This window comes from Perognathus longimembris, chromosome 28, assembly GCF_023159225.1.
Source record: "Perognathus longimembris pacificus isolate PPM17 chromosome 28, ASM2315922v1, whole genome shotgun sequence".
In the NCBI taxonomy this organism is placed as follows: Eukaryota; Metazoa; Chordata; class Mammalia; order Rodentia; family Heteromyidae; genus Perognathus; species Perognathus longimembris.
In genome coordinates, this window is record NC_063188.1 from 22,005,465 (window position 1) to 22,025,768 (window position 20,304).

Sequence of the window (20,304 nt, forward strand, 5' to 3'; positions counted from 1 at the left end):
GTGGTGCTGGGGAATCGAACCCAGGGCCTCATGTATATGAGGCAGGCACTCTTGCCACTAGGCCATATCCCCAGCCCCGCAGAGATTATTTCTTAGGTTGCCATTGCAGGTTCCTTTCTACTTCTATAGCTGGGTATCACAGCTCAACAAATAAGCAAATAACTTCCTGTTCAGAGGGTGGATATGGTAGTTATTCTGAGGTTCTGAGCCACCAGAAGTTTGCTGTGGCCTAGTTTGTCTCAGTTGCAAAGGTTCACAATAACCCAATATGATGTGGATAAAGTTGTGGAGGGAGGAGATATACACTGTCTTCCTCATCTCATTTCATCTTCATCATCACATTTACTTTGTGCTCTAAAAGGGCTTGCAATCTTGGTGATGATGCAGATGATGATGAGTCAGAATCTGTGTCTATTCTTGCCTGAATTTCTACTTATTGAAAATACCATAAGAATTTCAAATGGAAGATGTTTTCTTTGCCTTTTCACTTGTACTTGCTTTTCTGAACACAAACAGGTAGAGAGCAATGACAATGGATGTCAGAAAGCTTGGGAGTCTTGTTCCTCTAAATGAGTCTTGTGAACACTCAGTGATGAAGATGCTGAAGATATGAAAATGGACATTTATAGACCCCTGCACTACTGCCTTTTCTTTCTTTCTTTTTAACTGTATTTTTTTGTCTTTTCTTTTTTGGTACTGGGGATCAAACCAAGGACGTTGCACTTGCTAGGCAAGCGCTTTGCCACTGAGCTACATCCCAGCCCGCTACCGCCTTTACTGACAGAGAGCTTTTGAGAATTCCAAATGTCCTTGGTGCTTACAGAGGATAGATGAGTTCCCCATGGTGCCAAGTCTTTGAAGTTCAGGACATTTCTTTGCAAGTTATTCCTTCACTTTTGATTCTGGGTGCAAATTTCACTAATTGTGCCACCGAGCACTTTCTCCCAAGGATATACCATTTCTTGAGGCCAGAATGATAGGGGTGAAACTTGTCAGTCTTCTATATCCCTTAGATTCAAGGGGAAGTGCCTGATGGGATCCTATATTTTGTGTCTTCTCACAATTGCCTGTAATTGCTGCTCAGTTTCATGTCTGCCACGTAATCTGATAATACTATGCCCAGGATGCACAGCCCAACAAGGTGAGGACAATAGAGGAGGACATAGTGAGGAGTGACTGACAAGTTGGCTCCAGTTTTGGAAGTAAATGTCTTACTACTAATATACTTTGGAGATATTTGTGCTATAACTGTGTCCTGACCTTCATGAGATAACACATCAATACATCCTTTGCTTGATACTATTTAGATTATGAAGAATCATGACTTTGTTCTGGTGTCTCAATTTGTTCTCTATGTTCATTTCCCCAAGCCATAGTCAATTCTTTTCCCCACACAACAACAGTAAGGCAATGTGCAGCACCTTTTCTCCTATGATCCCATCAAGGGTTCCTTTAAACACATTTGCCTTTTCTCTTTGAAGATTGTTCTTTTGACAGAGTGTGATTAGTTGTGGGTCCTAAACAGAAAACTGTAGCAGCGATCAAAAGTCATTCTATTTCTTTGTATAGCAGGAGAAAGTCATTTAAAGTATAGAGCCTTTTCCCAGACCTAGTTGGCAAGACTGGCCTTATATGTAAGCAAAATATACAGCTATCTACAGTCCAATTTTGGAAACACTGAAACTATTTCTTTTTATTTCTTCTCCAAGGAGAGAAAAAAAACACCCCAAACTCTACCTAAACTAAAATACTGTTTCACTCTCATCTGCTACCACATTTCTGATTAGCTTCTCTTTTGGAGTAGGGAATTGGAGTTCCTGTTAAAATAGAAATGTATTATTTTAGAAGAATTGGGGATGTAATCTGGTACTTGAGCTCATTTCATCAGGCCCCAAGGGGATTAGCAGTCTAGTCTAGTCCCTGAATCTGTTCCTTAGAGAATCACTTTTCTTTGGTAGGACTGCTACCTGTGTCTTAATTAAGGAGAAAAAAACAGTTGAGTTATTATAAAGTATAAGTGAGTCTGCAGCGAATTAGAATTTCAAAGGACTGTGAAAATGGTAGCAGTTATACTGGAGACTAGGCCAAGTTGACCACAGTGTGACTATAACACAATCTTTAACTGAGAGTTTACCTATTCCTACTTTCCTTCTTCTCCAAAGTCTTGTATTCTTTGCTCCCTAACTCCTCAACTCTATGTATCTTTCTTTCTCTCTCTAGTATCTCAACTGGACTTCTCATCTTTTCTGATTCAGTTGCAAATTATCTCCTGTATTTTCCTCCTATTGTTGTTTTCCGTTTTCTGTGGTGATTATAGTGTAAAATGGGTCTGCATATAACCAGCTTAATTTATTGGATAAATTTGTATTCCATGTTCAGAATCTACAAATCAGACTCGAGCATTAGCCTTTCATTTCTCCCTCAGAAATCATCGAAAACCCATAGTCCTCAATTCATTCTTTCTCCTCCTATTCTAAATCAATGGCCCTTTGTGAAATAAAAATTTTTCCAGTGGGGGAGGAGAAAGGCTCTCAAAGATGGAGGAGGCAAAGAATGGGAGGGGAAGGCCCAAAGGTGGAGGAGTATGGCTTGATTTCAGGTGAGGGGCCTGAATCTGACTGGGTTGTAGTTGAATTGGGAAAAGAAAGTATCTTTCACGAAAATTGCCAGGAAGATGATTGTTACATCATTGGCAAAGCTTCCAATGGGAAGCTAATTAGTGAATAGTAGTTTTTTGGCATTTACACCAAATAAATTGGAAACAAAGTACAGAAACTGAATTCTTTCTTTACAATTTATTTACAAAATGTATTAAAACTTTGTACAATACCTCATAGCAATGAGGTTCTGTAATTATGCCCACACATGCAATTTACACTTTTACGGCCATTAGTTTGCTTGGCAATTTTTCTGTTCACTGAAGTACAGCTTAAACAACAAAAAGAAAAGAACTGGAAAAAAAAATCCTCAAGTGACTTATCGTCAAACTCCCATAGCTTGAAGTTAGTAGCAGAAATTTGAAGCAATCAACATCTTTTTAAACATGCAAGTTTGTTTTTTTTAAATAACAAACCAATTTACCCGCTTCTTTATACCAGTGAAGTTTCCTCTTTGAAAACCTGATTTGAATCAATAAACATACATTTCTCTTTATACAGTGCCTATGAAAACATTTGTGTATAGGTTGGTTTGTTTGTTTTATACAACTTCGTATTCACACAGTATTAGCTTCCCACACTGGGACATGATAGCATTCATAAGTTGAAAATCACAGTTTCATGAAAACAAAACAAAAACAAAAACACAACAGCTTTCTTTTGTGTTCAATACCGTTTAAAATCTGACAGGTGAGTTATTTGCTTATGACCACAATTTTTTTTGGAATGAAAGTTTATATTACACTTTTCTGGAAATGTTTCGTTGGAACGAGACTTCTTCCGTTCTTTTCTGAAGACAAGAGCAAATATGTAGCAGATCAACTAAGCATCTAAGGGTCGGTCACACTTGGGAAATGAAGGCGAGCTCCTAGTTTTTACAGTCTGGAAACTTCCCAATGCACGTTACTGATGAGAGCAAACTACTGAACTACAGAAAGCATACATCGTTATATAGGAGGTAATTAGTGAGCGGAGACTATTTCCTCGGACTGTTCTGATGATGCTATTAATTACTTGGTAGCCCATGGAGCAGCGGTGCGATCTTCTGAGAGTCAGTAGCGAAACTGCTCCAAGCAAGGACCTGCGAGTGGTGCTGAGGCCCTCAGGTTAGCAATAGGTTTGGGAATGCAGTTTAGTTCTTTGCAAACTAGAAAAGGACACATGCAGTCTGACGGAGAGCCATGGGTGGTAACAGGCAACAGCTGGGAAGACAGACCAAGCAAGAGTAAAGTCAAATGGAGAAGAGTGGTCTGAACCCACTGGCCCGCCTTGCGACGCAGTCCTGTCTCCGTGGTGTACACTTGAAAGGCATACTTAGCAGAGAAAGCAGAGCTAAACACAGTGTTGTTTCTGAGAAAGATATTCTAAACACGTCTGGGAATATAGGCAGCATTTCCCTCACCTCAATGCTAAATACTCAGCTATATTGACTTAAAATGCACACCGAAGCAAGAAAAACAGATCTGTGAGCTGAAATTCCAGGCTTCTTAGAAAGCCCCGGGATCCGTTTTAGGAAAGCACCGATAGGTATACCTGATAGTGCCCCATCCCTTGCTACACACAGGAGTCAATTTCAGAAGCTCTGTTAAACCATTTACGATGTGAGAAGATAGCAAATCATTTTCACAAAACCATTGCACGAACACAGAGAAGTCACCGTTCAGTCCCTTTCCAAAGCATTTGAATTTTCTTAAGTGTCGCATTGACATTCTAAAGATATACACATTTCCGCAACATTGAAGGAACTAGGGTGCACAGAACTTCACCACCAACAGGAAATACCAAAAACATCTGGTCAGCAGATCCTAGAAGAAAATGCCAGTCTGTCTTCCTGAATACTGGGAGACAGAATTCTTTTTTTCAATCAGGAGGAAGTAATTATTTTAGCTAAGATGGGCCTATTTTGCTAAATTGGATTTTGAAATTTGCGTGTGTGTATTAAAGAACATGGTATTTGTATACTGTGCAGTGGTATCAAAGAATGGCTTTTGTTGAATTAACTTTTTTAAATAAGATTTTTTTTCGCATACTGGAATCTTGCATGTCCATTTTTGTTGGTTTTTATTTTAATTTTTTTTCAAGCAAAGCAAAAAGGATTTCAATGATGGTTTGTTGCATTGTCGCGAGTCTCAGAGTGTTCCATAAGGCACTGAAGGAAAAAAAAAATCAGTTTGTCCTATTGAAAGGTCATTGCACCATCAGCAATATTCGTGTCATGCCCGACACCAAGGAGAGTGAAATCTGGCTCAGGATCCTTGAAGCAGCCATGTTTTCGGTGATTTCCTCTCATCTCACGCCTCCAGTGGGAAGGGGTCTGCAAAGGCAAGGCGGGGGGATTTAAATTTGAAAGGGCTTTCTATTGAGAACTGAGAAGTTTATTATGGCTCAATTTAGGTTGGATAAAAACCATAGCTGTTTTCTCAGATTGGCATTACTGGGGCTATATCTTAATAAATTGGCTTTAGGCAATAGGTAGAGTTAAATTCTTTAACTAAATGCAAGTGCTATGCAATAGGTTGATTTAGAAACATTCTCCACTATATACATTGATTGTACTAAGAAATATGGAAGCATTGTATGAAGTCTAACTCAAGACTTTAATCACTCAGGGTGTAGGTATACTAGAAAGTTTACAGTGACAAATAGAGACATTTGGGAGAAATACACTGCAGAGTATTTTCTGTTGGTAAAACCCATGACAAAGAACTGTTTAGCTAGGGCTGAGTTTTATGGCTTACTGAATTAAAATCTATTTTGACTGTGAGGAGACAATTTCCTCCTTTTTGTCAGAAGGATGACTACTTATTTCTCTTAATACCTACAACCTTAGTTTTTAAAGTCTGAAAACAGCACAAAGGAATTTAAAGGGACAGCGCATTCCAGAAAGAGGCCAGAGCAGTAATGCCCCTGAACGGGTATGTGTCGTCCATGGAATCTTTGTCCTGACATTTGGGCCTGATTGAGATGCTGCTAGTGCTGCCCTCTTTTGAACGCATTAACTAGTGCAGAGCGTTCATTTTAAGGACCACTTTCTTGCCTTCTCCTCAAGCTTACACTCCCTTGCTATTCCTTTTCCTATACATTAATGGAACATTTATTTTTCTCTTGAGAAAACACATTGCATTTAGCCCAAAGGAATGGCATGATCATTATCTACCACTGGTCCTGGAATAAAACTGTCTACAAGAAGAATATTAAAGGTAAACCTGAAGGCAAAGAGCCATAAGGACGGCCGAATAAAATGAATATGGTAATGGTCAGTCTCTTCCTTGGGGCCTCTAGGACAGGAGTCAAATATTTCTCTAGCTTGGAAAAGTTTTGTATCTGTGGAAGGAAGTTATAAAAGTTCCCTTTTCTCTCTTCACTGTAAGATTTCCCTATCTAGTTGCATGACTCTAAGAAATGGATCTAATTTCTCACCCGCCTGTATGCTCTGGTTTTATGGTAATAACAGAAGTATTATCTCTGAGGTTAAAAAAAGTCCTCTGAGGAGAAAGAATGTCACCACCTCAGTTATTCAGAATGTGGTGGCCCACAATATTCTGTTCCCACTCAGTATAAGATAAATATTCTCGGGCTGGGAATATGGCCTAATGGCAAGAGAGCTTGCCTCGTATACATGAAGCCCTGGGTTCGATTCTCCAGCACCACATATATAGAAAACGGCCAGAAGTGGCACTGTGGCTCAAGTGGCAGAGTGCTAGCCTTGAGCAAAAAGAAGCCAGGGACAGTGCTCAGGCCCTGAGTCCAAGCCCCAGGACTGGCCAAAAAAAAAAAAAGATAAATATTCTCTCTGTGTATCTCAGTCTCGGTGTGTGTCTGTCTTAGTTGGAGATGTGGTCAACTTGTAGAGAGCCAGCAGAGCAAGTTGCAAGCATAAAGTCATAAGTTCAAGCCCCAGTATCACCAGAGGGAAATAATGACTATGTATAGGCTGTAGAAGGAAAAATGATCACTTTGAAATGGACTTCATGAACAAAGTTTGTATTTCCTACGAGACTACATAGAATTTTCTTAGAGCAAAAAGAATACTATTTTTGCCCAGTTTTAGACATCTTGGAATCTTGCAAATGAGTGGGATTTCAGAAACAATTGTTGAAGAAACCAAGAAGCCAGACATAGTTCTGAACAGCAATGAGGCAATTGTTTCTGAAAACAATTAGCAGAGTCTACCTATGGTTGTAGAAGTAGGTCTGCAGCACTTGACAGTCATTTGTCAGAGTGTATTTGGAGGGGCCATGCTTCCAGCAGTTTAGTCAGTAACTCAGGGAGGCATCAGAGAGTCATGAAGCCCTCTTCTCCCTGGTAGGTGCTGACCATGATCTGAGGCTGAGGCACAAGTTCCTATGAGTTCAATAACCCTGACCTTACTATCACCCATAGAATAGGAGAGATGATTCCCTCATTGTTTAAAAGTGCCCTCTTATCGACCAGATTTTACTGGATAGTGTTCTTGCAGGTGATTTGCCCTGCATCACTCCACCTGAATCATTATTAATACCATAAGCCCTCAAGGCAGACTCTGATAATTAGCAATAAAAGTAAAATCTCATGGTGCTTCTCCATCTCTATACCCCTGAATAGAGTCTGACAGAAATAGGCCAACTCAGAGACACGGGAAGCCTAATAACTAGGTAACCAATTAGAAGTCACTAGGTGATATTTCAGAATTTCTTGGGAAATTGAAGATGAATGGATGAAGAGCATCATCTTTCCCAAACTGGCTGAGGACAACAGAGAGATTCTGTTTCCTTCTCAGTCTGCCTTGTATCTTTTGACTGCCACATGTGAGTTTTTAATAGCATCTCCTGAGGCTTTCTCTTCTTGTCTGGAGTCTTTGTATAGGCACCTAGGACAGATTTATTTGCAGAGGCTTTCTCCCAGGTTTTCTTATTATCCTAGAGATTGCTGCCAAGGTGCTAACTAAGTGTTAACCCTGTTGTCATTGGTGTCCATTAAAATGAAAAGTTTTGTCTTCATTTTAGCCTGAATTTGCTCCACAAAAGTGGACCAAGCAAGATCACTAAAAAGAAAGTCTGAGTCAGAGTTGTGACAAGTTAATTTTTGTGATTTTTCTCCCAGGTTGGATGTTTGAGGTCTGAAGCCTCTGCTTTAGGGCTATAATGTTCTGTTGAAAGGATTGGTGATCTTTTCCTCCCTCTCTTCCTTCTTTCCTTTCTTTTTACCTTCCTCCTTCCCTCCCTACTATCTTTCTTTCTCCTCTCTTCCCTTCCCTCTCTTCTTTTCCCTTTCTTTACCCTGTCTTTTGTTTCTCTTGCTCTACCTTTTCTTCCATTCCTTCCTTCTTCTTTTCCTCTGCTCTCCGCCTTTCTTTGCTTAACATGTTTTTGGAGGTTATTTACTCTAGAGTATTACAACTGCTGGGACCAGCAACATCTGCATGACATGTGGGTTTGTGGAAAATGTCGAGCGTGAGGACCTATCATAGATCTACTGAATGAGGACACATTTTTACAAGATTCCTACATGATTCACGTGCATACTGATGTTTGTAGAGAACTACTCTGGGGTTTTTAATAAGCAGCAGAGACTATGGTAGTTGGGGAGAAGGGACATAGATTCTCAGAATTGTTGGTAGAATCTGGAAGCTATATGAGCCCTGAGCCCATTTACAATCTTGTTTCAGAAAGATCCTTCTAAGGAACGTAGGAAAAGTTTAATATCAATCTAGTGTAAAATGTATAAGACATATGCACAAGATATAGACAATCATATGGAGGCTTCATAAACTTCCTCAGGACTTTTTTATGGTTAAGTAGGACAGAAACTTCAGATCTGCTCTCCATTCAAAAAAATATCATTGAGGTTTCAAGTTTCATTGAGACCACTAGGCCGTGGCTGGTTAAAAATAGTAGCATGGTTTAGTACAGAATACAGCTACAGGAGGCAAAAGGACTTGATTCTAGACCTGGAACTACCACTACCTAGTTGTGTTGTTTTGAGCAAATCATTTGGTGTGGCTGGGTTTTAGTTACTTATCTCAAATGAGTGAATAGATGTGAGAACACTTGGACAACTGACATACAATTTAATATGTGTTATTATATTATTGGGTATCATTACCTCAGAAATTTGGAGAATTGACTAGATTGAAATTGATCATGTGAAAAAAATTACTCCTTAGGAACAAACAGTGAATATGTCCCCAGGTATAGTGGGCCTATATCACCTAAAGACAGGGGAACATTAAATGCTTGCATGCAAATAGTGCTGAAAATACATTCATCCATGGGTTGAACATTCACCAATGCAATGCGAGCATTTTGTCAGCAGGTTAGTTCACTGTACTAAAGATGCTGTGGCAAAAGATTGCAGTTTGTGGGAGGAAAGGACAATCAGCAACTTCATTCAACAAGATCATGTTTTCTATGGTGAAGAGGAGATATTTGAATGAACGTGTCTGTATTTACATCTATAATGTCAAATACCCAAAGGTCAGAACAGAAACGCCTTAATAGATATTCAAACACATTTACTCATGAGGTCAAAATTACCCATCTTATTTAAGGGGTATGAAGTTGCTAGTTGTTCTGTTCCATTTTAGTTAGGCATGCTAATGATGACATATGTACTTGAAGATGATAAGGATGTATATATATATTAAAAAACATTTCCAAAGTGGAAATATTCTCCTAGTATAAACTTGTCTTCAAAGTTGTCTAATATCCATCAGCATCACCTAAGTATTAATTTATGTTTGGCTAGCAGCAGGGATCCTAGACTGTCCATTGTGAGACACTTACCTGAGCATCAGTTCCAAAGAAGGGACAACAAAGAAACTCAAAGATTATAAAATTTGTTTCAGGCTTCTACTACTTACTGAAGAGAACTTAAACTTCCCATACTACTTGAGGTGGCAGGGCCTTATTTTAGTTCTAATTTTAACATTAGTTCCAGAACAAATGCTTTTCCTAGAGTTGTATTGTCTAACATAGTAACTACTAGCCTCAGGGGAGTACTGAATATTTGCTATGTAGGTAGTATCACTTGAGTCAAGTTATATCCTAAGTATAAAATACAGCTAGAATTTCTAAAAGAGTATAAACATATGCCATTTATTTTTAATATTCTTATTTAGTTTATAACGTGTGACAATTCTAGTTTAGAGATATTGGCATCAATGAAATACATATTTAAAATTAACTTCATTTGTTTTACTTTTTAGACATGTAGTCACATATATGGCTCACATGTATTTCTATTGAATAGTACTGATAGATTTCTTTCCTTTGGGATTATAGACTATAATTTAGTTATTTGTGCTGTTTTATTTTTTGAGACAGATTTTTGTGTCTATCTCAAACTGGTCTTGAACTCACAATTCTCCTGCCTCAGCCTCCAGAGTGCTGGGATTTCAGGGTTGGGCCATCATGCCTGTCTTTCAAAGACTGTAATTTAATTCCAATTATGTTATTAGAAGAGCATGATTCTATAACAAGAATATAAATCATTGTTTTCAGAGTTGAATGGTTGCAAAGGAGACAATGCTTGAAACAATAAGCCAAAGAAACAAAGGAAAAAAAGTTAACATATAATAATGTAAGGCTGATTAGTGTACTAGACCTTAACCGTACCCCTAGATCTTAACACTTTCTGTTCCATACACGTTGTAGCCTTCTCTGTATGTAGCGTAATTCTGAGTGTTGGTGGCAGGAGCAGGCTTAAAGTTTTGGGTGTTCTTTGTGAGTTTCATGCGTTTGGACTCAGCCCGTGATTTGTAACAGAATTCTATCAAAGCCACCATCATGGCCAGCCCCAGACCTCCGACAAGTATATAGAAAACGCCTGCCACATTGCTCAGGCTTAGAGCACTGGTCTTGTCCTAAGAGAAATGAACAATGCGATTAGTTCTTGAGGAAAACAAAGGCAATGGGACATTATAATACATTGCAACAATAAAGGATAGTTCTAAGTTGTAAAATAGCTAAATATTGGTGTAATATTGGTGTAATGGCTCAATTCTGGTAACTGGCTAATGTTTTACAATGGCTAGCAAGATGGTAGATTGTGCTTCTGTTGACAGTTTCGATTCTCATCTAAAAATCCTTTTCCCCTCCATTCTTTTTGCCCCTTAATACCACAAAATGGCTTTCAACAGCTATATAAGATAGCAGTTGGCCGTGGGACCAAAAGAGTAAACACAAGCATAATTGATTCCTCTGCTAGCCTCATTAAACATCATTTTCCAGAGTTGAGCTGTGACATAATCTCTACCAATGTTAACATTCTTTTCATTTGGGAACTTGAAGCACTCTTTCCCCTCTCTGCCCTGCAATATCCCTTTCTCCCAACAAATCTTTACGATACCAGGTGGGAATATTAGAAGTTCCTGATATTCTTGGGTTTTAAGTTACTTTATGAGGGTTTGTTTAAAAAAGGGTGAATTAACTCTTGCTCTTTTCCCCAGTGACTAAAAAATTTCTCCCTTTGGGAACTGGTTGCTAAATTCTCATCCTAGTCAAAATCAGGGCAGCAAGTCTTTGTGCTGCTATAACAAGGGCACAGCACAAAGAATTGACTCCATTCAGCTTCATCTTCTTGAGAGTTTAAGAATACGGTGAAGAGGACCCAATGGGTCCTACATTGGCTTCACAGAAATCAGGAAGCTTTCCCAGGGGACTGATGGCTGAAAAACCATCCAGCTCATTTTTAGCTTTGACTCCAGAGGATGTTGAAAATAATAATTAAAAAAACCCAATATGCTTATCAGCTTTTTATTTAACATAGGGAGAAAAATTGAGGAAGTTGGTCAGTGACTTTCAGGTCAAACTGCAAATCTGACTAAGCTATCTGCCTGTACAAAAAAGCAAAAATCTGAACTGCTAAACAATGGAAAGAAAAAAGTTGGTGTCTTGAGCCCTACCTTTAGGTAGGACACACCAAGGGCCAGGAGTCTTTCTTTGAAAAAAATAAAATAAAATAGCATTTTGTAGTCTTTTTAGAGGGAATGTAACCATTTTGCTGCTGAGTGTATTTGAATGGAATAACCAAGTTGTTAAGATTTTGAACATCTTGTTTAAATGAGACAGTGAGCAGATGATGCCCACTGCTGCCCGTCAATACTAAGGTTCAGCTAGTCTTGGTATATTAAAAACAATATGGCCATATCTTTCTGATCCTGTTTTCATAGGAGCCAGCCCTGTACTTGTTTGCCTTAATGAAAAGGCCAATTGACATAAAATTGCATTTCAGAAGGAAGTGTGGGTATGTCTTATGTCCACGACAGTCTTGCAAATCATTAATCTTCTAGGATGAATGACAACTAGGTCAGTGGAACGAATTCCTGTCACTTATGAAACATTGGATTATCTCCTAAGGGAGACTGGGGAGGAATACTACAAGGATATTCCATAGTCCATTAGGACATGGACCCATTTTGTTAACTCTCCCTCTGTCATAACATTCGTATATATACATGGCATCCAAAGGGGCCAAAGGTCCTTCACCATAACTCAGGGTAAATGGTAGCAACGACAGGTTTGAGTTCTGAGTGTTTAAGTTTCCCAACAGAGAATTCCCTGCTGTGGGATGTAGAAAACAGTAGCAAAATGGTTCTGCACGGGGAAAATGAGTGGCATTTCATGAAATGATTAACTGATACCACAATATTAGTTCAAGAAAAGGAAAAGGCAAAACTTGAAACTAAAAAGAACTTTCTTAGGGGAGCGAAGGGGGGCAGGAAGGAGGCGGGGAAGAGTGTTTCATGCTTATCAATGTGATGTTACCCTGACAATGTATACCCTTAAGGAGCATGCGACTAAAATTTAAAAGTATTACGTACAGAGATTCAAATGACACCTTCGGAAGAGAGAAGTGTGACAGATTTAATAATATTTGAGATCCAAATAGATGCTGGATTCAATACGACAGCTGAGAGGGAGCTAATCATTTGGTTTACAGAGACCAGTCTTTGTTATTTAGTTGTTTGTTTTCAGATGGCATAGACATAATGTATTAATAACCAAAGGTATTTATAACTATTAAGTCTCTGACACTGTAAGAGGCTAAGAAAAAATACTGTCACAACTGGATTCTTTTTGGTTATTGTATTTTCTCTTTGAACTTTTAAAATGTGAAATACAGTAAAACCTCCTTATAACACAGCTCAGTTTTTTTTATATGCAGTGGGCCAGATTGAATTCCCTAATAATAACAACAGCTCCATTGAGTCCAGGATTGATGTCATATGGCAGGCCTCTGAGGCAGCCATTTGTCTGATTTCCTTAGTGCTGGTGTTATAAAGGGGTCCCACTGTATCAGGGAGTGTGTGTTGGGAGGGAAAGCCATTTGGGGTTAGAAAATAAACAATGGGTCAAAATGTGATTGCTAATCAGTACAAAAAGACCTTCAGCGACTGACCTTACTCCCGGAGTCCTTGGCTCCACATTCCCCCTTATCGTACCACCATTTGTTTTTCAGCTTGTCTAAGATGCCTTGTTCACTGAGTTTCAATACTGCAAGGTTTACAGGCGTTCTTCACGTGGGAAATAACATAAATAACATTATATTATGTTATTTTATGTTATTCAAGCTTCAAACTATTTTAAAACTATAGAAAGCGATAAAGCAGGGGGCCCTGGCCACAGAGTAATTTTAGACACTGCAGGCAACCTGAGCATTACCTTATAAAAAGTTAACACTACAGCAACGCTATATTTACCAGGGCCTGCCCATATCGCTTTGAGTAATCGGCACACACTGTTAAATAATGAGGATAGAAAAAAAAGGCACTCCTCAGATGGGCTGTGTGTGGTGAGGAGGGTCTCTCCTCTTGTGACAATCGTCGACGGCAGCTTGTAGTAACTGTGATGGAGGTGTGTTAGGTTTGATCTAACCGGGTGTCTTATTGTACTTCCAGACAGAAAGAAAGTTTTATAGGGGAGTCAGGAAGGGGAGGAGCCAGAAAGAGAGGCGCTTTTTTTTGTTGTTGTTGTATTGTGGACAGAGACGAATGAATCTGAACAGAATATAAAGCCTATATCAATAATGTGCTTTCTGATTAATTGTCCCTTATTATACAGATTTGTTCTCCAGCCAGAAAAATGGTCTCTGAAAGAATCAATCATACTACATACATATCCTCACCCCACAAGCATGCATTCTAAATTCTTATACACAAGTTGGTCTTAGTATTAAAGGAGTGATGTAAACTTCTCAGTTTTGGAGAAGAGGAGTATTCGTTTTTACTGTGGATAAAATGGTCTATGGACGGTTTTTGAGTTATTGACTGCTTCTCTCTAAGGTGTTTCTGATCAACCAATGGGCCAGATTGCTTCAAAATTCAATGTTAATATGGCATGATGTAAAGTGGTAAACTGACTTTTCTACTGTTGGGTAGCACTCTAGAGCAAATTAAAATAAGACTCCCCCAACTGGGAAAATAATATAGCCCCAGGAGATGGCCACTGCTCCAGTTCTTTGGTCTTGTACTAATTAAAATATAAGAACTGTATTTTGAGTTATGGGGCAAAAATGTGGAACCCTACTAGTCATAGGATAAAGTTTTTTTTTTTCCGGAGAGATTTTCTTTAGCTGTAAAATAGGAATAATGACCTTCATGTTTCTCTTTTTAGAGCTACTGAATTTTATCTTATTTTTTGGCTTTGTTTCTGTTTCATAAACCTTTGAGTCAAGATCTCCTTAGCTGGTTCCACCTGTCTTTGAATGTTTTGTGCAGCCCAAGCTGGCCTTGAACTCAAGGCTGTTCTCCTTCTACCTCCACACCACTAAAATTTCAGACATGTACTACCTTGGACTTATTCAACTTTAAATGACAAATTTCTAATAAGTAAAAATGCATTGTCCAGAGAGGGTGGCATAATTCTATTGTGAGACAATAAATAGTGTTCATGTGAATAAAATTGTTGATAGTAGTACACAATGGTCTATCACTTCCTTAAATGGAGGTGATCATACAAACTTAGGTAATCAAACCATGGATATGTCACAAAATTTTCTTAAATTATTTTGGATATATTGTATAAATTAACATATCCAGGTGTCAACTAGACTTCTTGTAGTCACAAATAGGTTGGTATCATACAAAGTTCCAAAGTCTATTTCCTTTCTTCCCTTCCTTTGCTGTTGAGCACAGAGGGGATATGCTATCTTGAGATAGTCTGAGATAGGTAACACCGTTTTTAAACAATATGCAATTTCAGAGGCTTTAAGCTTTGGAAAACTATAAACTTTATGTGAGAGGGGATGGCACTTTCTTGGTTAGTTGCAGGGCCTGGAGATAGACTATCTTCATTTTGTATATCACAAGGCAACTGAGGTCCTTTTATGCTTTATACAAGTTACTTCCATCAATACCCCAAATCCAACATTACTTAAATGCTTGGAATATGAAGCAACAAAAAGACATTAAAAACTTGGAGTATCTGTAAGGTACCAGCAGTGCACATTAAGCTCTGGATTTCCGCAACCTGCCCCCCCCCCCCCCATGTCCTGGAGATTGAACTCTGGGCCTAAGTGCTGTCCCTGAGCTTTTAGGGTTCTAGGGTTTTTTTGGTGGTAACTTTAGAAAAAGAGTCTCATGGACTTTTCTGCCCGGGCTGGCTTCAAACCATGATCCTCAGATCTCAGCCTACTGATTAGCTAGGATTATAGGTGTGAGTTCACCACTGTGAGCTCAGCTAAATGTTAGAATTTTTTGAAAGGAGAGCAAGTTCATCTGTTGCCCTGAGAACAATGTTGGAGCTGCCTTCTCCCCTACTCTCCACTATCTGCCTCTTTCTCTTCTCTTATTATTTGTTATATTATCACTACTTCTTGACCCCCAATACTATAATTTAAGCCAGGTTCCAGTGTGAGACAGCAATGTTAAAGTTGTCTCAGGATGTAGAGCAAGATGCTTTCAAATGACATAGGGGTGACCAGAGCTAATCAGGACCACACCTCCATTCTGTGCTTCCTCTTTTTATTGCAAAAGACTCTCTAGTGATTCTGGTTTATAAAAACATTTGCCAGCCCTTAGGTCAGATAGATGGATGAAAGTGTTGCATGTTAGTTTAGAGAAGCAGCTCTCAAAGTGTGGTTCAGGAACCCAAGGTGGATCCTTGAAGCCTTTTTGTCTGTCTGTGAAGTCAAAAGTTTTAGAGTAGTTCTAAGACAGTACTTGCTCTTTTGACCATTATTCTCTCCCATTGCACAGTAGAATTTCCTGGAGGTTCCATGATGTATAAAAATCATGATAGATTGAAAGGAGAAATAAATGAAAACCGACTTCTCTTACATTAAGCTAGATATTAAAGAGCTTTGCAGTGAGTGACATAGGACAGCATCACTTTTTTCACTTTTCCATTTTTGCCTTGGAAAAATATAGTGGTTTTCATAGAAGTATAGTATATGTGCTAACTTATATTGTTTATCTTTTAAATTAATAGAGTATTTTGAATTCTTCAGCTTTAATTTTTGATTTTGTGAATATTCATAGATATGACACAAATAAATTTTTCTTGGATTCCGAATAATTTTGAAGAGTATAAGAATCTTGGAATGCAAAAGGATAAGAAGTGCTGATTTTGGAGGTGGGAAGTTTTTTTTTTTCTTGTGTCAGGGGTCCCATCTGCACTGCCACCATACATTCTTGCCTAAATGTCAGCCTTAGTATGAGAACAATTTTGACAAATGGCCTATCCCTTCCTTTGGTCATCCAGTGGTGTTCACTGGATGGTGAGTAGCTGCTCTTCACTGTCATGGCCTCCACAGTTACAATGCAGGTTACCTTAGAGAAATAGTTCTCACCTGGAGGGGGGCTGTGTATCTTCCAGGTAACATTAACAATGTCTAGAATTATTTTTTTTTTATCACAACTAGGTGGGAGAAGTTGCAGGCATCCAGCGAGTAGTCTAGAGATAGTGTTAAACATCCTATTTAGTTGAGGATAAGCCAAGCATGCTGAGGTTGAGAAACCTGGCCTTTGGGCATCCAGATCTCTTCATAAATACTCCAGGACATTAGAGAACCCTGGCAAGTGACACACTCTAGGAGGTTAACCTTTGGAGAAAACTAGAGTTTATGAAATTTTTCAGGGAACCGATGTGCATTTGATAACTTTTAAATAAAAGTGAGGGAGAAAAACAAACATTTCAAGCAGTAGCACAGGCAAGAAACATTAAAAGCTGCAATCAGAAATTGCAGATAATACCATTTAACAAGGTTAGGATAGCTTCCAGGTAAAGAATACTTTAAAAGCCAAATCTCTCAGAACTGCACAGTAGTGGGATAGACTCAATTCCCAATGTGGCAGTGAAATAAAACCCTGCTTTTTTTTTTTATAATCTATATAGGTTTTTCTCTCACTGTACCTTATTGGATGCATTGTCAAGTTAAAACCAAGAATGCTCTTCTCAACATACACACACACACACACACACACACACACACACACACACACATAGGCGCACACACATGCACACGTGCACACATGTATGCATGAAGAAAAGGGAATTAGGTGGATATTTGATTATTTTAAGTGTTGCTATTTTCAGGAAGCCATTTTTGCTTCTCCTTCCAATGTCTTCTGTCCCCCCACACTATCTTTACCTTGCCTTATTGTTTCTGCCCATGTTTTATGACTTCCACTAATCTGTGTGCTCCTCAAAGGCAAGGATGTTTATGTATGTTTATCTCAGCTTAGATGCTTTTCTCAAAGAACACCTTTTATTTTTCAACCTAGTACCTTCATGCGATCATATTAATTATTGTTATTATGGGTCATGTTTAGTGATCACTCCCAAAAGGTAGATTTATGGTCTATATTTTATCAATAAAGATTTTGAGGTGTGGATGGATTGAACAAATCTGTTCATTTTTGTGTAGTAAGTTATGGGGTAGACCAGATGGCACATTAATATTCACTCAATGCTATAGTGTGCTTTCTCCAGTGAAACACACAAAAGGGTAGTAGTACTCTTTATTTTTGTTCTTCAGCCTTAGATCTCCATAATGATTTTTTTCTTCAGGGACCACCATTCTCCAAATAACTATCAACCTAGCAAGGGCATATTTTGCAGCTGGGGCCTTTCTCTGTGATGAAGCAGGATGTCTCCGGGGTAATGTTTCAAGCAATTACTGCAGGCCCTTAACTGATACCTGAGGGAATTATAAGTCAGAAATATTTATTGTACTCACCTCAATAGAGAACAGAAAGAATTAAACAAAGTAGGTCAGATTTTTATCATGGAAATCAGTCAAATATTCTCCTTTTGAGGGGCTTGCTAGAAATTTTTGGTGAGTAGAGCCCTCGTAAGACAAAGACATGGGTCACTATACTTAGGGAAAAATACAAGGGCTTTAGGATAGAATTTCAGAGGGTCTGCAAATGTCCCCTGTCAAAAATATCTCCCTTATCAATACCTGAAATTTTGTTGTGAGAATATTCACACGTTTAAATTTGAACAAAATGCTTTGCTGAAATACAGATCTTCCTTAGAAATGAGAATGAAGAAAAGACTATTTACATACTATGACTCTTCATTCTATTTTATTTAAACATGTTTATGGGTAGGGGAAGAATGTAAAGTTTCCCTAAGAAGAATATGTTCAATGGTACACAAATCATAAAAATTCACTTGATTATTTGAATAGATATTGAGCCAATGTGAGCCAATGTGAATTAGGTAGTCATATCAGGATGCTGATTCGAAATGTGTGGGTTAGTGATGGAGTGACAATTGTTTAGTTTTTATGTAGAAATAACATTTTAATATAAAAATGCTTAGTTCTGTTTTGAAGAAAACATGACTAGTTGGTACAAATTTCTTATCTCTGCCATCCACATCTGGCACCAACTCAGCTACCAAGTCTGTGCTCAAGTTCTAAAGCATCTCTTCTCCAGGTGATGGCTGTCTAGATTCTAGGCTCTATTGCTTAAATGTGCCAACCAGCCATCTCAAAGAATCAATGCTATTTCAATGATGGCAAACTTTTCATATGGAGAGAACTTTAGGATAAGAATGCCATTGTTTTTTTGATGAAGGTAGAAATTGTTTATGTAAAAACCAAAATAATAGCTTTATATATTCTGAGAGAACATCTTAATTTATTTAAAAATTTTGATTTAGGGAAGTACTTAAAGGGGTAGATAAAGTTTATGGAACAAAGTTGAATTGTAATAGGAGAGGAGAAGACAAGATGGTTTGTGGATCAATTGCCAATTTGATTCTTCTAAAGAATCTTGCCATCCTGGAAAGGTCAAGATAGGAATTTATACTACTCACCTGGCTATCAGCTTGGAAAATATAGGAATTCAGATAAATCTAGTATGATTTATCCACCTGAGAGACTGTGAGATATAGTCTGCCCTTAATATGTTCTTCTCCTTTCTGAGTAGTGACATCTAAACAGCAAATGCCTGTTCAATGCTTCCAGAAGATTTTCAGCTGTGCTCTTAGGTGGAGTAGGTATATGTATAAATATGTGAGTTAGAGAGAAAGATATCACAGAGAAGTAAAAGAAATATAAATAAAAATCGGCCCCAACCTAAGCAGGAAGCCTTTCCTTGTCCTACCCTACATGCAAACCCTTGCTTCAAGTTACCAGAACTTGCTTCTTCCTATCAAGTGCTCGCTTGAATTTTTCAGAAGTATCTTTAACCCAATGGAAGGAGAATAGTCATCCTCCATTTCCTGACTTTTTAAACTGAAGGTATATCAGGTTTTCATAAGAACAAGTTGCCTATATTAAGCACTCACATGGTGATGAGTCACCTTTTCTCAGTCATTCATGCCAACCTTTTCTGGAGAAGCCCGAACAGTGCTAATAATATAACAGGCATGTGTAAGCAGGCACAGACATCTCTGCATAGGTTGGTCTTGCTTTATTTAGTTGAAGCCAATTAGTTAATGATTGAGCAAGGAAAGAATTTTTGTCAAATGATAGGATTTGCTATATGGTGCTTCAAATTATTTTCTGTAAATTGAGATATGCACAGACAAGAGATTTATCTGCATATTAACAGCTGTTGCAAGCCATGTGCTAGAGTGTACTGGTGTCTTGAGATAAACAAAAACATACTATCCCATTCTTTTCACATAGTTTCTACATTGCAGGATTGTAGGAGAATGAGGCCTTAAATGATTTCAGTCTTAGCCTGAGCTTTCCCCACACTCCAGGAACAGGTGCACATCTAGCCACTGGAGTTACCAGACACTAGTCACCCAAATGATTCTCATTCCACAAGGGCAGGCACAATGATTTGCTGAATTTGCAGTGGCTGGCTGTGAGAACCATCTGTGAGAGTATTATAACCATGTAGTTCACAAGTGTAGCTTAAACCTATTTAACATCTTGCTAATGGTATCAAAATTTAATGTAAGTGCAAAGAACAAATTCAATAATGCATACATATAATGTTAGGAGTTGAAAGTTATGAGTCATTTTACTAAGGGCCGAACAGTGATAGTGACTGAAACCTCCTAATGAGTTGTTGTGCTAATATAGCAGCCCCAGAAGCAACTTAGGGATATATGGATAAAGTCAGTGACATTTCCATATGATGAGCTTTTAGATTCAAAGTAATAGACTACAGGTTATCAATTTCTTTGATGGATTTCTGCAAGATTAGACCTTTGTCCAGCTTCTGCCTCTACAATGGGAATTAAAATTCATGACCGGTTTT

General features: G+C 38.4%; 1 protein-coding gene across 3 annotated transcripts in view; it reads right to left on the bottom strand.

Annotated features, from left to right (window-relative positions):
* Positions 1-4,748: 4,748 nt before the first annotated feature.
* Positions 4,749-20,304, bottom strand: part of Gria3 (glutamate ionotropic receptor AMPA type subunit 3) — a 291,489-nt gene continuing 275,933 nt past the window's right edge. The window contains exons 14-16 of one of the 3 annotated variants that reach the window (XM_048336456.1): positions 13,038-13,152; positions 10,253-10,500; positions 4,749-4,971 (exon numbers count right to left, since the gene is read on the bottom strand). In XM_048336456.1, the coding sequence (XP_048192413.1) occupies positions 10,255-10,500; positions 13,038-13,152 (361 nt within the window). In that variant the 3' untranslated portion in view covers positions 4,749-4,971; positions 10,253-10,254. Of the gene's footprint in view, positions 4,972-10,252; positions 10,501-13,037; positions 13,153-20,304 lie in introns of those variants that run through there. The other 2 variants (XM_048336455.1, XM_048336457.1) reach the window with 2 other exon arrangements.